Source organism: Dipodomys spectabilis, unplaced genomic scaffold (assembly GCF_019054845.1).
Source record: "Dipodomys spectabilis isolate Male_0828 unplaced genomic scaffold, ASM1905484v1 ptg000083l, whole genome shotgun sequence".
Lineage (NCBI taxonomy): Eukaryota > Metazoa > Chordata > Mammalia > Rodentia > Heteromyidae > Dipodomys > Dipodomys spectabilis.
In genome coordinates, this window is record NW_024870760.1 from 3,434,599 (window position 1) to 3,455,071 (window position 20,473).

General features: G+C 44.7%; 1 protein-coding gene across 2 annotated transcripts in view; it reads right to left on the reverse strand.

The window, feature by feature from the left end:
* Ptpn2 (protein tyrosine phosphatase non-receptor type 2) overlaps window positions 1-18,498 on the reverse strand; it is a 94,692-nt gene extending 76,194 nt beyond the window's left edge. Inside the window, exon 1 of one of the 2 annotated variants that reach the window (XM_042683686.1) lies at window positions 18,308-18,493. In XM_042683686.1, coding sequence (XP_042539620.1) covers window positions 18,308-18,376 — 69 coding nt within the window. In that variant the 5' untranslated portion in view covers window positions 18,377-18,493. Of the gene's footprint in view, window positions 1-18,307 lie in introns of both variants that reach the window. The other variant, XM_042683685.1, reaches the window with a different exon arrangement.
* Window positions 18,499-20,473: the final 1,975 nt, after the last annotated feature.

The following is a 20,473-nucleotide window of genomic DNA, read 5'->3' on the forward strand; positions in this document are numbered from 1 at the left end:
ACATGATTCATGATAGCAAAAAAGTTAAACCACCTAAATGTCTATCCATTAATGAGGTATTTATCTATACAATGCAATCTTATTTATCTGAAAAAAACTACTGAAGTAATGTTATAATATAAATGGACTTTGAAAACATTATACTAAGCCAGATTCAAACAGCCATATATTTTATTATTCTATTTATATAAAATGCACAGAAGAGGTAAATCCAGAGACAGATAGTAAATTAATGAAACTAATCTGGAACTAAGGTGGAGGTAGAAATATGGAATCACAATTTGTAAGTAGGCTCTTTTGGGGCTGTTGAAAATATTCTGAACAAGATTTAGTTGCACATCTACAAAATAAACTAACTTGCACAGTGTGTGTGTGTGTGTGTGTGTGTGTGTGTGTGTGTGTGTGTGTGTGTGTGTGTGTGTGTGTGTGTATGTGTATGTATTGGTGGTACTAGACAAGTAGCTCCACCACTTGAGCCACACCTCCAACTAAACTATACTTTTTTTTTGTTTTGGTTGGTCGTGGGGCTTGACCTCTGGGCTTGGGCCCTGTCCCTGTGCTCTTTAGCTCAAGGCGAGCACTCTACCACTTGAGCCACAGAAGCCACTTCCGGTTTTCTGGTAGTTTATTGGAGATAAGAGTCTCATGGACTTTTCTTGCCGGGGCTGGCTTTGAACAGCGATCCTCAGATCTCAGTCTCCTGAGTAGCTAGGATTACAGGCATGAGCCACCGGTGCCTGGCTTAAACTATACATTTTAAATGGGTAGATTTTATGCTATGTGAATATAATTCAGTACAGCTGGAAAAATAAGGGGTTGAAATGGATGCATTCGTTAAAAAAAAAAAATACTGAGTATCTTTGCTTTTAGATGCTTTCTAGTGTACAGTTCAGTAAAAATTTAGGAAAATGTTAAACCAGGTCATGTTCTTACTGGCTACAAAATAAAGCAATCATCTCATGTTCCCATCACACTGCCAAATTCACTTAGCTCCTTTGTGTGATGGACTTACAAACCTTAAAATTACATCAATATGTTCTTCAACATAATGAATTTCCCAGAACACATTAATAGCTAATATGGCTATCTATTCTTGATGTGACCTTAACAAAAACTTCAAAGGCAAATATTTATAAACTCCACATAAAATTATCTAGTTCAGTAAGTTCACTATTGAATATAAAAAGTTGAAGATAGGGGCTGGGAAGGTGGCTCAGTGGTAGAGCGCTTGCCTTGTATGCATGAGGCCCTGGGTTCAATTCCCCAGCACCACATAAGCAAAAAGAAAAAAAGCCGGAAGTGGCGCTGTGGCTCAAGTGGTAGAGCACTAGCCTTGAGCTGAAGAGCTGAGGGACAGCGCCCAGGCCCAGAGTTCAGGCCCCAGGCCCAGATCCGAATTCCCCCCCCCCCCCAAAAAAAAGTTGAAGATAGAAAAGGGAAAATACGTTTTTAAATTGCATTTTGTAAGATTAAGAGAATAAAAATTTTAAAAATTACTATAAGACTAAGTTTTAAGTGTTAGCGAGGTTGGAGGGAATGGTTGCATAATTTGCAGATGGCTCTTATAATTAACTCTAGTGATGTCTGCTTTGAATTCTGAACTCTGGAAAAAAATTCACTGTAGTATGCAGTAATTGGAATTGAAACAAGCAAATACTTTCAGCTAAGTATTTTTATGGATAGTTTGTAACATGTTTTGAAACAAACTTTAATTTTAAATGAATGTATCTGTAATAATTTAAGTCTCTTAAGTGTACATTGTATTCACGCAAATGGTTTCATTCATTTAGCATAGCAGGAATAAAATTTTGAAATACGCTTACTTCTTAAGGGGCAAAGTATTTATTTTAACGAAAATATTTCTAGGAAGCCAGGTGCCAGTGGCTCATGCCTATAATCCTAGCTACTCAGGAGGCTGAGATCTGAGGATCACGGTTAAAAGCCAACCTGGGCACAAAAGTCCATGAAACTCTTATCTCCAATAAACCACCAGAAAACTAGAAGTGGTGCTTAAGTAGTGGAGCGCTAGCCTTGAGCTGAAGAGCTGAAGGACAGCACTCAGGCCCAGAGCTCAAGCCCCACGACCAAGAAAAAAAAAAAAAAAAATATATATATATATATATATATAAGAAAAGATTTCTAGGGTTGGGAAAGTGGTTCACTGGTAGAATGTTTGCCTTGCATGCTTGAAGCCTGGGTTCGTTTCCTCAGCACCATATAAGCAGAAAAAGCTGGAAGTGGTGCTGTGGCTCAAGTGGTAGAGCGCTAGCCTTGAGCTGAAGAGCTGAGGGAGAGCAACTAGGCCCAGAGTTCAGGCCCCACAACCAACAACAACAACAAAAAAAAAGAATAAGAAGAAGAGGAAGAAGAAGAAAGAATTTCTAAAATGATTCCTGTCTTTCCAAACAAGAATATCCAAACCAATATTTTACATTTTCACCAATCACCTGCTATAATTTAGTGTGTTATAACAATTAGTCTCAGGAGACAAACAACAAAATCTAGCCTTCTCCCATGCCTTCTTCCTTCCCTTTTCTCTCTACCTTTCTTCCTGCTCCTCCTCTCCCTGACCTGACTTTTATTTTTTGCATTCTACCAATGAACAACATTCCCAGCCTTTGTTTTAGATAAAGTAGGGTCTTGCTATGAAGCTCAGGCTGGCCTTGAGCTTATTCTATCAAGTTCCTTTGATTGTGAGAAGAATGCTTTAACAGGCAGCTAGCTGCGAGCAGATGAAGAGTCAACACTGGGACTCTGCTATGGTAGTGTTTTTCCCCACAAAGTAGAAAGATATAGACCTACAGTTGTCCATACCTTGGCAACATTTTTCAAAATATGACTTTGTGGTCCCTTTTTCTCTTCAGATTCAAGTCCTTTTAGGTCAGAGTCCTCCCTCCACTATTTCATTGTTATTACCTCACCCTGGTGTTCTTTTCTTTCAGAATCTCCAGTCACACAAACTTAGGACACACACAAAAAGTAAAATAATGGGCTGGCAAGGGGGCTCACTGGTAGATTGCATGCCTTGCATGCATGAGGCCCTGGGTTCAATTCCTCAGCACTACATACACAGAAAAAATCTGAAGTGGGCGCTGTGGCTCAAGTGGTAGAGCACTAACCTTGAGCTGAAGAGCTGAGGGACAGTGCCCAAGCCAAGAGTTCAAGCTCTATGACTGGCAAAAAAAAAAAAGTAAAATAATAAAAAAGAAACAAAATACATGCATCAGACCCACACGTAAGCTCATGTGAATGCTAATACTATTTACTATCAAAATCCCTTAGGTTTCAAATAAGGGAGCGGGGCCTTTGAGTGTCTGGTAACCACATGACTTTTTCTTTTTTTTTTTTTACTATGTATTTTATTGTAAAAATAATGTACAGAGGGTTACATTTACATGAGCAAGGTAAGGAGTACATTTCCTATCGAGCATTGTTTTGTTTTGTAGGCATTGGAGTTTTGACCACAGGGTCTCAGAGTCACTCTAGTTTGCATGCTCAGCTACCACATTACCACTTGAGATGTATCTCTAATCCTAAAAGTTTTTTCTTTTCTTTCTTTTTTTTTTTTTTTTGGTTGGTCGTGGGGCTTGAACTCTGGGCTTGGGCACTATCCCTGAACTCTTCAGCTCATGGCGAGCGCTCTACCACTTGAGCCACAGCGCCACTTCCGGTTTTCTAGTGGTTTATTGGAGATAAGAGTCTCATGAACTTTCTTGCCGGGGCTGGCTTTGAACCTGGATCCTCAGATTTCAGCCTCCAGAGTAGCTAGGATTACAGGCGTGAGCCACCGGCGCCAGCTATCATTGTGTTTTGGTCACACGAACTACATATTATAATTCAACAACAACAACAAATGCTTCTAACTTTACTTGAGATTACAAGACTTTAGTATTCTTACAAGATTTTAAGTTCTATCAGTTTGTCATGGTGTCCTATCAGTTCTCTCATTGTTAATTTTATTGCCAATTGCAGGACCGTGTCTCACAATTTTCCTTTTCTTAAACAAAATCAGATTTCTTTGAAACTACCAAGGAATGTGTCAAGTAAGTTGCAGTAAGTATGTTCACTTTTAAAGGAAATGCTTGAAGATTTATTTTTGCTTCCTGGAGTGAGGAGAAGTATATTGCATAAATAGAGTAGAAGAATGCTTGTAAAGAAGTAGGGTAATATCCAGGAACCAGTGACTCATGCTGAGATGAAGAGCGTCTTGTTTTCAAGCCACCTTGGGCAGAAAAGTCTGTAAGATTCCATTTCCAAAGCTGAGCACCAGTGGCTTGTGTCTGTAATCCTAGCTACTCAAGGGCAGAGATCTGAGGAGCTTGGTTATAATCCTAGCTGTTCAGCAGGCTGGTTTAGAAAACTGCAGTTCAAGGCCACTCCAGGGAGAAAAGTCTTTGAGACTCTTATATCCAGTTGATCACAGAAAAAGCCAGAAATGATGTTGTGGCTCAAGTGGTAGAGTGCTAGCCTTCAGCACAAAGAGGCTTAGGGACAGCATCCAGACCAGAAAAAAAAGACTCTCAGCTGGGCACCAGTGGCTCACGCTTGTAATCCTAGCTACTCAGGAGGCTGAGATCTGAGGATGGCAGTTCAAAACCAACCCAGGCAGGAAGGAAAGTCCGTGAGACTCTTATCTCCAATAAACCACTAGAAAACCGGAAGGCACTATGGCTCAAGCAGTAGAGTGCTCACTGTGAGTTGAAGAGTGCAGGGACAGCGCCCAAGCCCAGAGTTCAAGTCTCACGACCAACCCTCCGCCCCCAAAAAAAGATGACTCCAAATAACCAGCAAAAAGGAGGGCTGGAAGCATGAGTCAAGTAGTAGAGTACCAGTTGAGCCAAACAAAACAAGTACCAACACAAATGCAATGAGTCAAACAAGAGACAGATAACTCATGGGAACAAAGATGTGAAAGTATTTTTTTTTTTTAAAAGGGACTGAAGGCATGGTCTAAGTGGTAACAGAGTGCTATCAAGAAGTGAAAAAAACAAGAAGAGTTTGAAGCGTTGAGTTCAAGTTCCAGTATTGACCCTTCTCTCCAAAAAAAGGAAGAACTTGGGCTGGGAAGGTGGCTCAGTGGTAAGAGCGCTTGCCTTGCATGCATAAGGTCCTGGGTAGAGCTCAAGTGGTAGAGTGCTAGCCTTCAGCTGAAGAGCTGAGGGACAGCGCCCAGGCCCAGAGTTCAGGCCCCATGACCGGACCCTAAAAAATAAAAATAAAACAAACAAAAAAAAAAACTAAGGGACAAGGGACAGGGCTGGGAAGGTGGCTCAGTGGTAGAGCGCTCACCTTGCATGCCTGAGGCCCTGGGTTCGATTCCTCAGCACCACATAAGCAAAAAGAAAAAACCGAAGTGGCGCTGTGGCTCAAGTGGTAGAGCGCTAGCCTTGAGCTGAAGAGCTGAGGGACAGCACCCAGGCCCAGAGTTCAGGCCCCACGACTGGACCCAAAAAAAAAACAAAAAAACAAAAAAACTAAGGGACAGCATCCAGGTCTTGAATTCAAGACCCAAGACTGGCAGCAAAAACAAACAAAAACAACAACAGAAAATAAAGTAGAAGCAAACCCACTGTATGAAGTAACTATAATGTTCTTCCTTTAGGAAGAGTGGTACAAACTCCAGGATTCATATAACATGAACAATACCAACAGAAAAACTTCTTAAAGAAGCACATTTGTAAAGAGGAATTGATAGCTCTCATTAAAAAAAAAAAACAACTGCTCAAATATAATGCACTATGGTATTTTCTTCATAGGAATAAAGACAATGTGAGACAAAATTATAAAGGATCAGTGATATGAACCATATGAAATTGATAGGACAAACTGGGCGCTGGTGGCTCATGTCTGTAATCCTAGCTTCTCAGGAGGCTGAGATCTGAGGATGGCACAGCCCAGGCAGGAAAGTCCATGAGACTCTTATCTCCAATAAACCACTAGAAAACGGAAGTGGCGCTGTGGCTCAAGCGGCAGAGTTCTCGCCTGAGCTGAAGAGCGCAGGGACAGCACCCAAGCCCAGAGTTAGAAAGAAAGAAAGAAAGAAAGAAAGAAAGAAAGAAAGAAAGAAAGGAAGGAAGGAAGGAAGGAAGGAAGGAAGGAAGGAAGGAAGGAAGGAAGGAAGGAAGGAAGGAAGGAAGGAAGGAAGGAAGGAAGGAAGGAAGGAAGGAAGGAAGGAAGGAAGGGAGGGAGAGAGAGAGAGAGAGAGAGACAAAGAGACAAAGAGACAAAGAGACAAAGAGACAAAGAGAGAAAGTGATAGGACAAAAAGCCTATTAAATGTAGACATCTTGGGAATGTGGCTTAATAGTAGAGTGCTTGTATAGCATGCATGAAGCCCTGGGTTTGATTCCTCAGCACCACATAAACACAAAAAGCCAGAAGTGGTGCTGTGGCTCAAGTGGTAGAATGCTAGCCTTGAGCAAAAAGAAGCTCAAGGACAGTGCCCCAGGCCCTGAGTTCAAGTCCCCAGGACTAGCAAAAAGAGAGGAGAGGGGAAGAGGGGAAGAAGGGAAGAGGGGAAGAGAGGAAGAGAGGAAGAGGAGGGGAGGGAAGGGGAGGGGAGGGGAGGGGAGGGGAGGGGAGGGGAGAGTTCACAACAATGTATGTGTGCGAGACCCACCACACACCCCCAATCCTTATTCACATTAAAAAAATATACCAGAAATCCATAGACAAAAGCTTCTAGCTGGGCACCAGTGGCTGGAATCCTACTCAGGAGGCTGAGATCTGAGGACTGTGGTTCCAAGCCAGCCCAGGCAGGAAAGTCCTTGAGACTTTTTTTTTTTTTTTTTTGCAGTCATGGGGCTTGAACTGTGGGCCTCAGCACTATCCCTCAGCTCTTCAGCTCAAGGTGAGTGCTCTACCACTTGAGCCACAGCACCACTTCCGGTTTTCTGAGTAGTTTATTGGAGATAGAGTCTCACAGACTTTCTGGCAGGGCTGGATTTGGACTGCGATCCTCAGATCTCAGCCTCCTGAGTATCTAGGATTACAGGCATGAGCCAAGGATGCCCAGCCTTGAGGCTCTTATCTCCAATAAACCATCAGAAAACCGGAAGTGACGCTGTGGCTCAAGTGGTAGAGGGCCAGCCTTAAGCGGAAGAGCTAAGGGACAGCGCCCAGACCCAGAATTCAAGCCCCACAACCGACAAAAAAAGAGAAAAAAAAACAACAGAAGCCAGGTGCCAGTGGCTCACGCCTGGAATCCTAGCTACTTAGGAGGCTGAGATTTGAGGATTGTGGTACAAAGTCAGTCCAGGCATAAAGTCCATGAGACTCTTACCACCAGAAAACCAGAAGAGGAGCTGTGGCTTGAAGTGGTAGAGTGTTAACTTTGAGTGAAAAAGCTCAGGGACAGAGCCCAGGCCCTGAGTTCAAGCCCCCCCAAAAAAATAACAGAAAAACTTAGTATTACACTTAGAATAGTACTCCAGCAAAATTAGTCTTTAATGACTTTAGCAGATGACAGTGGTTCACAACGGTAATCCTAAGCTCTTCAGGAGGCTGAAACTTGGATGACCATAGTTCAAAAGCAGAAAAGTCTGGCTTTATTTCTAATTAACCAGCCAAAAGACAAGCTGGAGTTATGTATGGCTCAAGTAGTAGAGCACCAGCTATAAGCAAGGAAGCCTAGTGACTGAACCTATGGTCTTGAGTTCAGGTCCAGTAACTGCAAGAGAGGGGGTGAGGGGTGAATACTGACTTAAGGAAGCATTAAATAAAACACAAGTGTGTGTGTGTGTGGGGGGGGGGGTGAGCGCCAGTGGCTCACGCCTATAATCCTAGCTACTCAGAAGGCTGAGGATCACTGTTCAAAGCCACCCCAGGCAATGAGAAAGTCCATGAGACTCTAATCTCCAATAAACCACCAGAAAACCAGAAGTGGTGCTGTGATGGCTCAAGCAGTAGAGGGCTGGTCTTGAGCTGAAGAGCTGAGGGATAGCACCCAAGCCCAGAGTTCAAGCCCCAGGACCGACAAAATAAATAAATAAATAGAAAACAAGGAAAGAAATAAGGAATCTAGTTAAGAATGTCCAGGCAGAAACAAATCTTGACATTTATCTGAGAAAGTGACAGGACAACTTTGTTACCTATGTTAATTTTAATTTCACTTAAAAGACCTTATCTATCCATACCTTCAGTTTGTCCAGGTAATTTGGGGGGCTAAAGGAAAAGAAAGTAGGAAGAATAAGCTGGTAAGAGAATAAAAATGAGGCAGTATAATACAATAGATTACAACACCTATTATGGTTGTCTAAATAGAGTTCAGGAATTGTCTAGAGAGCAATGATCTGGGTGGGAGAAGCCAAAACAGAGCCAAGAGGCAAACTAGAAAAGCTAGGGTACAAATCCAACTATCTGGACTCCATAATTATAGTTATCAGCGATCTATAGAAGATGTGCCAAAGGCAAAACAATATGATTTCAAAGTATGTATTCTCTATTGGGTCACTTCAAAGACTTTACATAGTGGTCCTTATCCTTTGAGTCACCCATCTATTTAAAAATCTGAGGAGAGGGCTGGGAAGGTGGCTCAGTGGTAGAGCACTTGCCTTGCATGCCTGAGGCCTTGGGTTCGATTCCTCAGCACCACATAAGAAAAAAGAAAAAAGCCAGAAGTGGCGCTGTGGCGCAAGTGGTAGAGCACTAGCCTTGAGCTGAAGAGCTGAGGGACAGCGCCCAGGCCCAGAGTTCAGGCCCCACGACCGGACCCCCCCCCCCAAAAAAAAGAAGCAAATCTGAGGAGAGCTACGGAGTAACTTAGAAACTAGTACTTTTACAAATACATACAACTTAACAGGTGAAAGAGGCTTGAAAATATGTACACAAGTTTGATTCAGGGATTCCAGATACTGTTTTAATGACCTCAATACCCAAATAATTTGATTATATAGCACATTCTACTCCCTTCTTTCCATCAAAATTAAAATGATTCTATCAGCCACTAATTTCAAGTAAATCATGTTCTGTTTTGGCCAGTCCTGGGGCTTGAACTCTGGGCCTGGGCACTGTCCCTCAGCTCTTCAGCTCAAGGCTAGCATTCTACCACTTGAGCCACAGCGCCACTTCTGGCTTTTTCTGCCTATGTGGTGCTGAGGAATCAAACCCAGGGCCTCATGCATGCAAGGCAAGCACTCTACCAATAAGCCATCTTCCCAGCCCGTTTTTTAAAATTTTTATCTTGTTTTTTTCTGTCTTGGGAGTGTAAGGGAAGGCACAAAACAAAGGGACAAAGGGTGAACAAATGCAGCAGGGGTACTCACTAGACGCTATTTTGAAAATGAACTATGTAACTTGTGGGTGGGAACATGAGGGAAAAACTGGGAGAGGGCAAGGGAAGGGGTGACAATGACCAAAAAGAAATGTACTCTCTACCTGACTTATGTAACTGTAACCCCTTTGTACATCACCTTTATAATAATAAAAAAAATATTTAGCCGGGCACTGGTGGCTCATGCCTGTAATCCTAGCTACTCAGGAGGCTGAGAGCTGAGGATCACGGTTCAAAGCCAGCCTGGGGAAAGTCCATGAGACTCTGATCTCCAATAAACCACCAGAAAACCGGAAGTGGCACTGTGGCTCAAATAGTAGAGCACTAACCTTGAGCTGGAGTTGAGGGCCAGCACTCAGGCCCAGAGTTCAAGCCCCACAACCAAAAATAGTAATAAAATTATTTTTTTTTAAAGAAAGAAAAGAAAATACAATGTATATAGTCAGTCACCATGGCAAATTACAACAATGCCAAAATAAGAATGAGAAGGTCTGGCTTTGGGCCATATCATGTCAACTAATGGATATTGTAACACTATATAAATCCATCATCACCTGTGTTGAACCACTGTTTCCTCAACTATGTAAATGAGAAGTTTGGAATAAATCAAAGTATTGACATTTTTTTGAGAGAGAAGCAATTCCTATGTTACTGAGCATCTAACATGTTTTAGGCCCTACTAGCAAGAGACAGAAAAACCAAGAAAAGGAAACCTTCTTGGAAAGAATTAGGCAGACAAGCAGGTAGTTTTCAAACAATGCGACTCATACTTTCCTTGTAAGAAGACTAAGTCAGGTTTGAAAGATGTTTCCCACATAGGTAAGGTAGGCTCAGAATATATCCTACATGACCATACTCCAAGGTGAGGCAGCTGATTTTCCAGGAATCCAAGGAGTTTGTGCAACCATGTAAAAGCACTGAGTATTAACACTAAACAAAAGGCAGGAGAATGTGTACTTAGTCTGAGTAGTAGTCAAGAGATGCTATAAAGTCAAACAGCTTTGATTTACCTGTCAACCTGACCACCCACTTAAGTATAGCTAGGTTAAGTATTCTTTATTCAAAATGCTTGAAATTGGAAGTGTTTCACATTTTGAATTTTTTTTTGGCTTTTGGAATATTTGTATATACATAAGGAAATTTCTTTGGGAATAGGACCCAAGCCTAAATATAAATATGATTTTATGCCTCACATAGCCTAAAAGTAGTTTTATACAATGTTTTGTGGTGACTATGTTTTTAACAGTACCAGGACTTGAATTCAGGGCCTATAGTTTGCTCAGCCACACCTCCAGTGCAGCTTTTGGCCAGTTAATTACTGATGGAGTCTTACAGACTTTTCTGCCCAGGCTGGTGTGAAACAGTGATCCTCCAAGTTTAAGACCATTGAGTAGCTAGGTTTCTAGGAATGAGCCACCAGTGCTCAACTGGTACTTGTGTTTTGACTGTGACCATCAGATCAGAATTTGCCACTTGTGCCATTATGCCCATGTTCAACTTTCAAATTTTGGGACATTTTGCATTTTTTTTTTGTTATATTCAACCTGTACTGTAAGGACATAGTGCTGTCTTAAAAAAAAAAAAAAAAATCGGGCTGGGAAGGTGGCTCAGTGGTAGAGCCTCACATGCCTGAGGCCCTGGGTTCGATTCCTCAGCACCACATAAGCAAAAAGAAAAAAGCCAAAAGTGGCACTGTGGCTCAAGTGGTAGAGCACTAGCCTTGAGCTGAAGAGCTGAGGGACAGCGCCCAGACCCAGAGTTCAGGCCCCACAACCGAACCAAAAAAAAAAAAAAAGAGGGCTGGAAAGGTGGCTCAGCGGTAGAGTGTCTGCCTTGCATACATGAGGCCCTGGGTTCGATTCCTCAGTACCACATAAGCAAAAAAAGCAGGAAGTGGCACTGTGGCTCAAGTGGTAGAGTGCTGAGGGACAGCACCCAGGCCCAGAGTTCAAGCCCCATGACTGACCAAAAAAAAAGCTGATACTACAATTGGTACAACTGGTTTCTTTTTCTGACAATATTTGAAATATAATCAATTTAAGAGTTCCATAGTTCAGAAACCCTAATTAGGGGCTGGGAAGGTGGCTCAGTGGTAGAGCGCTTGCCATGCATGCATGAGGCCCTGGGTTCAATTCCTCGGCACCACATAAGCAAAAAGAAAAAAGCCAGAAATAGTGCTGTGGCTCAAGTGATAGAGCGCTAGCCTTAAGCTGAAAAGCTGAGGGACAGTGCCCAGGCCCAGAGTTCAGACCCCATGACCAGATCCAAAAAAAAAAAAAAAAAAAACCCTGATTGATAAATCAAATTATGTCTAGACCATCATTACTAGATGATTTAGCTCTTGTCATTTCCCTGTTTTACTCTCCTCCTTGACAGGTTCACAAAGCCCCTCTGTTTTCTTTGCCCATCTCATGACCAGCCTGCCCAGCCTGATTCAGACAGCAATTAGCAATGATTAAACTAAAGACAAAAAAAGCAATCATGAACATTACCCAAAAAGCCAAAACTAACCTCAGACTGAATTAATGTTATTAGTTTGTCAGACCAAATTAGACTTTTCCAGAAATCTCCCATCTGCCAACTGTACTCTTTCAATACTAATTCTTCCACCAATGTTTTGTTGATCCCACTCTCTCCTTCCTTCTGAGGTTTCTCTATCATCTCTTCTACTTTTTTTTTGTTTTTTGTTTTTTTTTTTTGTCAGTCATGGGGCTTGAACTCTGGGCCTGGGCACTGTCCCTCAGCTCTTCAGCTCAAGGCTAGCGCTCTACCACTTGAGCCACAGCGCCACTTCCCCCTTCTACTTCTTCAAACCCCTCCACCTCTTTCTTTAAGGCTCATCCTGCAATCACATAATTAAGTTGCCCTTTCTTTGTAAGAAGTCATTTACTTCCTTCTAAGAAGTCATTTATTCAACAAATATTCACCAAAAGTTTACTAAGTGTTTATGTGCAAAGCACTGGTAGTGCCTTTCTAAAGCTCTGAGGTAGTGAACATAAACCTGGACTAATAAGAATCAATTCTACTTCAACTCTAAAATTACTCCTAAGAAACTCCGTATTACCAAAGTAATGTTCTGAAGGCAACTATTGACAGAAATAAAAGTATTTCAGGTTCGCCGGGCGCTGGTGGCTCACGCTTGTAATCCTAGCTACTCAGGAGGCTAAGATCTGAGGATCGAGGTTCAAAGCCAGCCCGGGCAGGAGAGACCGTGAGACTCCTATCTCCAATAAACCACCAGAAAACCAGAAGTGGCGCTGTAGCTCAAGTGGTAGAGCGCTCGCCTTGTGCTGAAGAACTGAGGGACAGTGTCCAAGCCCAGAGTTCAAACCCCACGATCGACCAAAAAATAAAAAAAATAAAAAGTATTTCAGGTTCAACATGTTAAGTTAATTTGTCCTGCAAGATTTTTGTTGGTGGTGGTAGTAGGGCTTGAACTCTGGGCCTGGGCGCTATCCCTGAGCTCTTCAGCTCAAGGCTAGCACTCTACCACTTGAGCCACAGCACACTTCTGGCTTTTTATGAGTATGTGGTACTGGGGACTCAAACCCTGGGCTTCATACATGCTGGGCAAGCATTCAACCACTCATTCTCAGCCTTGTCCTGCAAGATTTTTTTATTTTTTTTGCTGGTCCTGGGGCTTGAATTCTGAGCCTGGGCACCACTTCTTGCTTTTTTTTTTTTTTTTTGTCAGTCATGGAGCTTGAACTCTGGCCTGGGTGCTGTCCCTGAACTCTTCAGCTCAAGGCAAGCACTCTACCACTTGAGCCACAGCACCACTTCCTGTTTTCTGGTGGTTAATTAGAGATGAGTCCCATGGACTTTCCTACCCAGGCTGGCTTTGAACTGTGATCCCCAGATCTCAGCCTTCTGAATAGCTAGGATTACAGCAGTGGGGTTTTCTTTTTTTTTGGGGGTGGGGGAGAGGGGGTCCAGTGTGGGGCCTGAACTCTGGGCCTGGGCGCTGTACCTCAGCTCTTCAGCTCAAGGCTAGCACTCTACCACTTGAGCCACAGCGCCACTTCCGGCTTTTTTCTTTTTGCTTATGTGGTGCTGAGGAATCGAACCCAGGGCCTTAGGCATGCAAGGCAAGCACTCTACCACTAAGCCACCTTACCAGCCCCAGGACTGATTTTTTTTTTTTTTTTTTTTGGGTCCGGTCATGGGGCCTGAACTCTGGGCCTGGGCACTGTCCCTCAGCTCTTCAACTCAAGGCTAGCGCTCTACCACTTGAGCCACAGCGCCACTTCCGGCTTTTTTCTTTTTGCTTATGTGGTGCTGAGGAATCGAACCCAGGGCCTCTGGCATGCAAGACATGCGCTCTACCACTGAGCCACCTTCCCAGCCCAATTTTTTTTTTTTTTAACAGTAGTAGGACTAGGGTTTGAACTAGAGAACTCTACCTCACTTGGCTTGCTTACTTAGCTGGTGCTCTACTACTTGCGCCATGGTGCCACTTTTTGGATATGAGAGTTCTATGGAGGTTTTTATGTTTTTTGTTTTGGCCTGGGTGCTGTCCCTAAACTCCTTTTGCTCAAGGCTTGCACTCTACCACTTGAGCCACAGTCCCACTTCTGGGTGTTTCTCTTATTAATTGGAGTCTCACAGACTTTCATGCCTGGGATGGTTTTGGTCCTCAGCCCGCTGAATAGCTAGGATTATAGGTGTGAGCCATTGGCACCCGGCTTCATGGACTTTTTAACTTTTTTTTTTTTTTTGTCGGTTGTGGGGCTTGAACTCTGGGCTTGGGCGCTGTCCCTGCACTCTTCAGCTCAAGGCGAGCCTCTACTGCTTAAGCCACAGCACCACTTCTGGTTTTCTAGTGGTTTATTGGAGATAAGATTCTCAGGTGGACTTTCCAGCCTGGGCTGGCTTTGAACGACGATCCTCAGATCTCAGCCTCCTGAGTAGCTAGGATTACAAGCGTGAGCCACCCTTACCTGCCTTAACTTTCTTTTTTCATTCTTTTTTCTTTTACTCTTTCCCTCCTTCCTTCATCTTTCTCCCTCTCTTTCTCTTCATCCTAGGGCTTGAACTAAGGGGGCCTGGGTGCTATTCCTGAACTGTGCTTAACTGGACATAGTGTCTGAGATTTCAGCCTCTGAGTAGTTATAATTACAGGAATGAGCCACTGGTTGCATGCCATGAAAAAAAATTAACAAAAACTTTATACAAAGCCTTTCTTTTCTTAGCCCCATTAGCATTACTAAAAAAGTACAACTAGCCGGGCGCTGGTGGCTCACGCCTGTAATCCTAGCTACTCAGGAGGCTGAGATCTGAGGATCACAGTTCAAAGCCAGTTCGGGCAGGAAATTCCGGAGACTCTGATCTCCAATAAATCACTAGAAAACCGGAAGTGGTGCTGTGGCTCAAGCAGTAGAGCGCTCACCTTGAGCTGAAGAATTCAGGGACAGCGCCCAGGCCAAGAGTTCAAGCCCCAAGACAGACAAAAAAAGGGAGGGGGCCCACAATTATTAATCAACATTATCACAAGCATCACCTATTATTCTCATAAAAACTTAAACACATTATTTCTAGTCCAGTATTGTTATTTGTCAATAGTGGTTTGCTTAGTGTAAATTATGTTCCTGAATTAGTCAGTTGACACATTATATCCAATTCATCATCACTTTATGAGAGGGGGAGTCATATGAAGTTATAGTAAGTTTTAACTAGGATTCACTCAGTTTAAACTGGTTAGGGAGGCTCCCCAAGGAAGAACTTCAGGGATGAGTTGAAAGTATTAAGGAAGAAGGAGAATAGGGTTTGAAAAAGATGTGCCACAGCAGACTGACTACAAAAGAACCCAAGAAAAGAATGGACACCCATCCCACAGACCATAGTAGGGAAAGAGGAAGGAAATGACACTGAGTCAGGCATAGTGGCATACACCTGTAATTCCAGTACTCAGGAAGAAGATAAAAGTTGTGAAAGGCCAGCTTAGGGTACACAGTGAAATGCTGTCAAAAAAAAAAAGAAAAGGAAACAAAGCCTTGTGAGTAACTGGCACTGAATGTTACACTGTGAGCAACGAAAACCATTAGAGAAATTAAATAATCATGTTCCTTTTAAAAAGCTACCTCTCCTCTCTCTCCCTTCAAACCAGGCTTCTTCTTGGAAGAGGTCTCTAATTGTCTGCACTACTTCCCTCCCCCTTTTCTCAACTCTAAGGAGCTGCACACACTGAAATTGTTCTCTTTAAATAATCTGATGATCTCCTTGCTCAATTTAATGAGTCCTTTCAGCCTGGATCTATCAACCTTCCCTCTCTTCTGCCACCTTGCTCTACTTCCTTGGTATTCCTTCCACTTCTTTATTGCAAGATTCTTTCTCTACTTATTCTCTTAAATATCCCTGTCCATTAAGATTCTGTTCTTGGCTTTCAATATTTCCAAACACTATGTTTTACCTAGTCTCAAACACTGCCTATATACTTACTGTATTTAAAAGTTCTGGCCTCCCTTCAGATTTGAACTTCAAACTTATACAATGAACTATTTCCACTTCAGTTTCTCACAGATAGATTGATGGTCCTGCATAGCCAACCAGATATATTTGACAAATACAATGTGTCTCTCCTGTCATGGTCTTAATATTATTTCTTGGGCCTTGTATTTGGTTCTCAGACAAGATTTTCCACATTGTTGTGAGAATCACAGAAGACTTGTTCCAAACTTTTCCCTACTTCTTTCCATTATTAACTTTAGTGGTTTGTAATCTACTTTTTAAAAACTAGTATGCATGGCAAGGTTTCTACTATCTGAACTAATACTCCTATTTTTCCATTAAGAAAAACTGGTAGGGGGGGTAGGGGGGAGGTAGGGAAGGGATGTGAAGGGTAAACAAAGGAGGAGGCTGCAATGCTTGATAAGAAATGTACGCATTATCCTGCCCATGTAATTGTAACCCCTCTGTACAGTTCACAAAAAAAATTAAATTAAATTAAAAAAAAAAAAAGAAAGAAAAACTGGTATCAGGACTACCCAACCATGTAAATTACACAATTCTTAGGTACAAGTCCATGGAAGGGTTTCCTGAACTTGTTGCAACTGAATGTGAAATTTTCCCTGGATGATGCAAGTATATGCATTTTTCTAGCAAGAGGGATCAGAACTCCCACTAAATTCCCAAGGCTATTAGTGACACAGTAAATTAAACTGCTTTACCCAGTTAGGTAAAGCAAATTTGAATGCCTTTCCCTTTTTTTTTGGTTGGTTTTTGGTTGGTCGTGGGGCCTGAACTCTGGGCCTGGGCACTGTCCCTGAACACTTTAGCTCAAGGCTAGTGCTCTACACTTGAGCCACAGCACCACTTCTGGCTTTTTCTGTGTATGTGGTGCTGAGGAATCGAACCCAGGGCCTCAAGCGCTCAAGGCAAGCAGTCTACCACCGGCCCACCTTCCCAACCCCTTGTCTTTCCCTTCTTAAATCTCCATTTCCATACATCACATCCATCATTTGAGAAAGTAACTGTGCTAACCAACATAACCAGAAGACGCAGCTGGGCTCAGAAAAATTCCTACTAGAATTCCCACTGGGACTCTACAACTGGAAGAGTCCTTACCAGCATTGCTTAAAAGTTAGCAACTTATGTTAATATAATCAGAACTCATGAGAATCAAAGTATGCCTAACATGTTCAAGGCGAAAGTCACAGTCCAAACATCAAAACGAAGGAAACATTTTTATTGTCATATAATTAAATGGAATGGGGAAAACCAAGGATCATCCAGACTTAGGGAAAACTCAAAAAAAAAAAAAATAGGAGCAGCTTTTAACAACTCTTCAATCACTAAATTCAATCTGGGACATAATGTTATCGATTTAAAAAAAAAAGATAAGTAACTCGTTCTTAAAGAGATAAAAGTTTTGTTTGAATTAGAAGCTAGTTCATTCTTGAGAAGGAGGAAAGGAAAGAAAGGAGAGAAGGAAGGGAGGGAAAGGAAGAGGGGGAGAGAACGAAGGCCGGACAGACTAGTCTCAAAAGCATGCACGCGAGCAGGGAGCCCAGGCTCCCGCCTGCAGCCCTACCTACTCGGGAGGCTGAGATCAGCCAGCCAGAGCGGGAAAATCCGTGACACTCGCGTCTCCGAGTAACCACCGTAGATCTAGCCGGAAGCGGAACTGTGTGGTTCAAGGGGCAGAGAAGTAGCCTTGAACGGAAAAAGCTAAGGGACTGCACCCCAGGCCGAGTTCACACCCCCGAATCAGCACAAAATCAATAAGGGTGCACAGGTACACGTGCTCGAGGCGGACAGACCGGAGAACGGCGGTCACGTGACGCCCCTTCTGGCTGACTTTTCATTCTTAAACGCTTTCCATAGTGCACGCTAGGACTACAGTATAGACTGGTGAAAACTCGCTCACAGGCATGCGTTCATGCCGCATGCCTCGGCAAAGGGGGGTTAAAGGGGACGACACGCACCACGGCGGGCAGGATGGGAGGGCCACCCGCACGGCCTGGAGACCGGCGGTCCCGCGGGAGCTCCCGCCACCGCCCACCCGCCACCGCCAGCCGCCGAGGCCCGCTCCGACTCCGGGTCCGCCCCGCCCCACAACTCCAGAGCCTCCAGCTGCCAGCGGGCCCCGCCACACAACACCTGGACGCTGACACACGTCCGCGAGCCGGAGCGGCAGGGCCACCGCCAGGCCCGAGTTCAGGACCCCGCACGTCCCCGCGGGCCGCCCGGCGCCCCTCGCGCCCGCGCCCGCTCCCGCCGCAGCCCCACGCCCACGGCCAAGCCCCTCCCGGTCTTCTGCCCAGCGCCGCGTCACGCCGGGGGCCCGGCCGCGCTGCCACAAGGCGCCGCTGTGGCGCCGCCTCCCCGAACCAACTCCGGACCCGCGCTGGCGAGAACGACGAGGCCTCTCGGCGAGAAAGTTTCTCTCCCAAGAGCCGTGCGCGCAGGCGCGCACTGACGCGGCCCGCGCCGCCACTTCCGCCCCTAGCGGGAGGCGGGAGCGAGTCTGGCTGGCGCGAGCCCGGGTCCTTTAGGGAAGGGCAGTGGCTGCCGGCGCGGATAAGACATTGGACTCACCAAGTATAGTTGCTGCCAGTGAGACTGAGCATCCAGCTCCTCGAACTCCCGCTTGATGGTGGTAGACATGGCGGCCAGGGAGCGCTGGCGCGGGCGGAACCTGCGCCGGCGGAGAGGCTCAGGCCCCGCACGGTCCGGGGAGAGCGCAAGCGCTGAAGCGCATGCGCGCTCCGCGCTCCGCCCCGCCCCCAAGCCGAGCCCAGCCGGCCTGGGGGAAAGTACCTGGAGCGTCGGACGTCAGCGCGCCGACTAGGCGCCGCACCAGGCGGACGTCATTGAGGCGGAGCCGGTGATTGGGGGCGTGGTCAGGAGGGCGCCCAGGTGGGAGAGGCGGAGCTCGAAGAACACCCGGGAGCCGCTTGAATCTGCCACCCGGGGATTTGCGGGGACTCTGGACTGACTCAGTGTTGGTGAGAAGGCATAGCGGGACATTAGCTGGAGTGTACTGACCTTAAAGTTACCGGAACGCCCCACCTTCCCTACGGTCTTATTTCTCCTTAATCGTCTTTTTTTTTTTTTTTTCGGTCGGTCATGGGGCCTGAACTCTGGGCCTGGGCGCTGTCCCTGGGCTCTTCAGCTCAAGGCCAGTGCTCTACCACTTGAGCCACAGCACCACTTCCGGTTTTCTAGTGGTTTATTGGAGATCAGAGTCTCCGGACTTTCCTGCCCGAACTGGCTTTGAACCGCGATCCTCAGATCTCAGCCTCCTGAGTAGCTAGGATTACAGGCGTGAGCCACCGGCGCCCGACTGAAATTTTTTTTTGTAGTGTCAGGTATTGAACTCAGGACCTTGGGCTTGTCAGCCTCTGCCACTGTCAGCCTCTCCCACACCCCCTAGTCTTTTTGCTTTTCGTTTGTTTTTCAAGATAAGGTCTCCTTTTTCCTGGCCAGCTTTGGACCAGTGTCTTCAGTAGCTGTTAACAGCTGTGTGCCACCAACTACATCTGGCAGAATTTTTTAAATTTGCACTTAGCCCGGAGCCAGTGGCTCACCCCTGTAATCCTAGCAACTCAGGAGGCTGAGATCTGAGGCCTGCGGTTCAAAGCCAGCCGGGGCAGGAAAGTCCGTGAGACGTATGTCCAATTTAACCACCAGAAAACCAGAAGTGGCTGCTGTGGCTCAAGTGGTAGAGCACTGGCCTTGAGCTGAAGAGCTCTGACACGGCACCCTAGGCCCAGAGTTCAAGCCCCACGACCAACACACACAAAAAAATATTCACTTGAAGAGTTCAGTTTTGGGGCTGGGTGTAGCTCAGGGATAAAGTGCTTGCCTAGAAAAGGGTATTTATCCCAGCACCAGGACATAAAACAATAAATTTTTATATTTCTCAAGTGCTCTTAACTACACATGTATAATGGCTGCTCTATGGCAGAGAGCACAAGTGAAATATTCTGTTATCAAAATTATTTGGGATAAAGCCACCTAAGAGAATTAAAAGTATGTGGAAAGGGAGAGAGTGAAAGAAGGGGTGACATTGTCCAAAAAGAAATTACAGAGGCTGGGAAGGTGGCTCAGTGGTAGAGCACTTGCCTTGCATGCATGAGGCCCTGGGTTCGATTCCTCAGCCTCACATAAGCAAAAAGAAAAAAGCTGGAAGTGGCGCTGTGGCTCAAGTGGTAGAGTGCTAGCCTTGAGCTGAAGAGCTGAGGGACAGTGCCCAGGCCCAGAGTTCAGGCTCCACAACCCCCCCCCCCCCCAAAAAAAAAGAAATTACCTGATTTAATCTAACTCTTCTGTTTATCACTTTTATAATAACAATTTTAAAGTAATAAAAAAAAGACTAACCAGGAAAAAAAAAACACAGTAAACTGTAAGAGCTAGAAGAAATTATAGTAACAGAAAGTTAAACCTTCAACAAGTTCTACTTACATAGTGTGATGTGGCTCACACCTATATCCTAGCTACTCAGGTGGCTGAGATCTGACAATCTCTGGTCACAGCCAGCCAAAGCATAAAAATCAGAGTTGTCCCCAATTAACTAACAAAAAGCTGGAAGTGGAGGTGTTGCTCAAGTGGTAGAGTGCCAACCACAACTGAAAAAAAAAATCAAAGAGAACATAAGGTACTGAGTTTAAACCCCAGTACTGGCACAAGTGAAAGAAAAGAATTATTAAATTCTAATAAAAATAGCCCTAGGGCTGGGAAGGTGGCTCAGTGGTAGAGCGC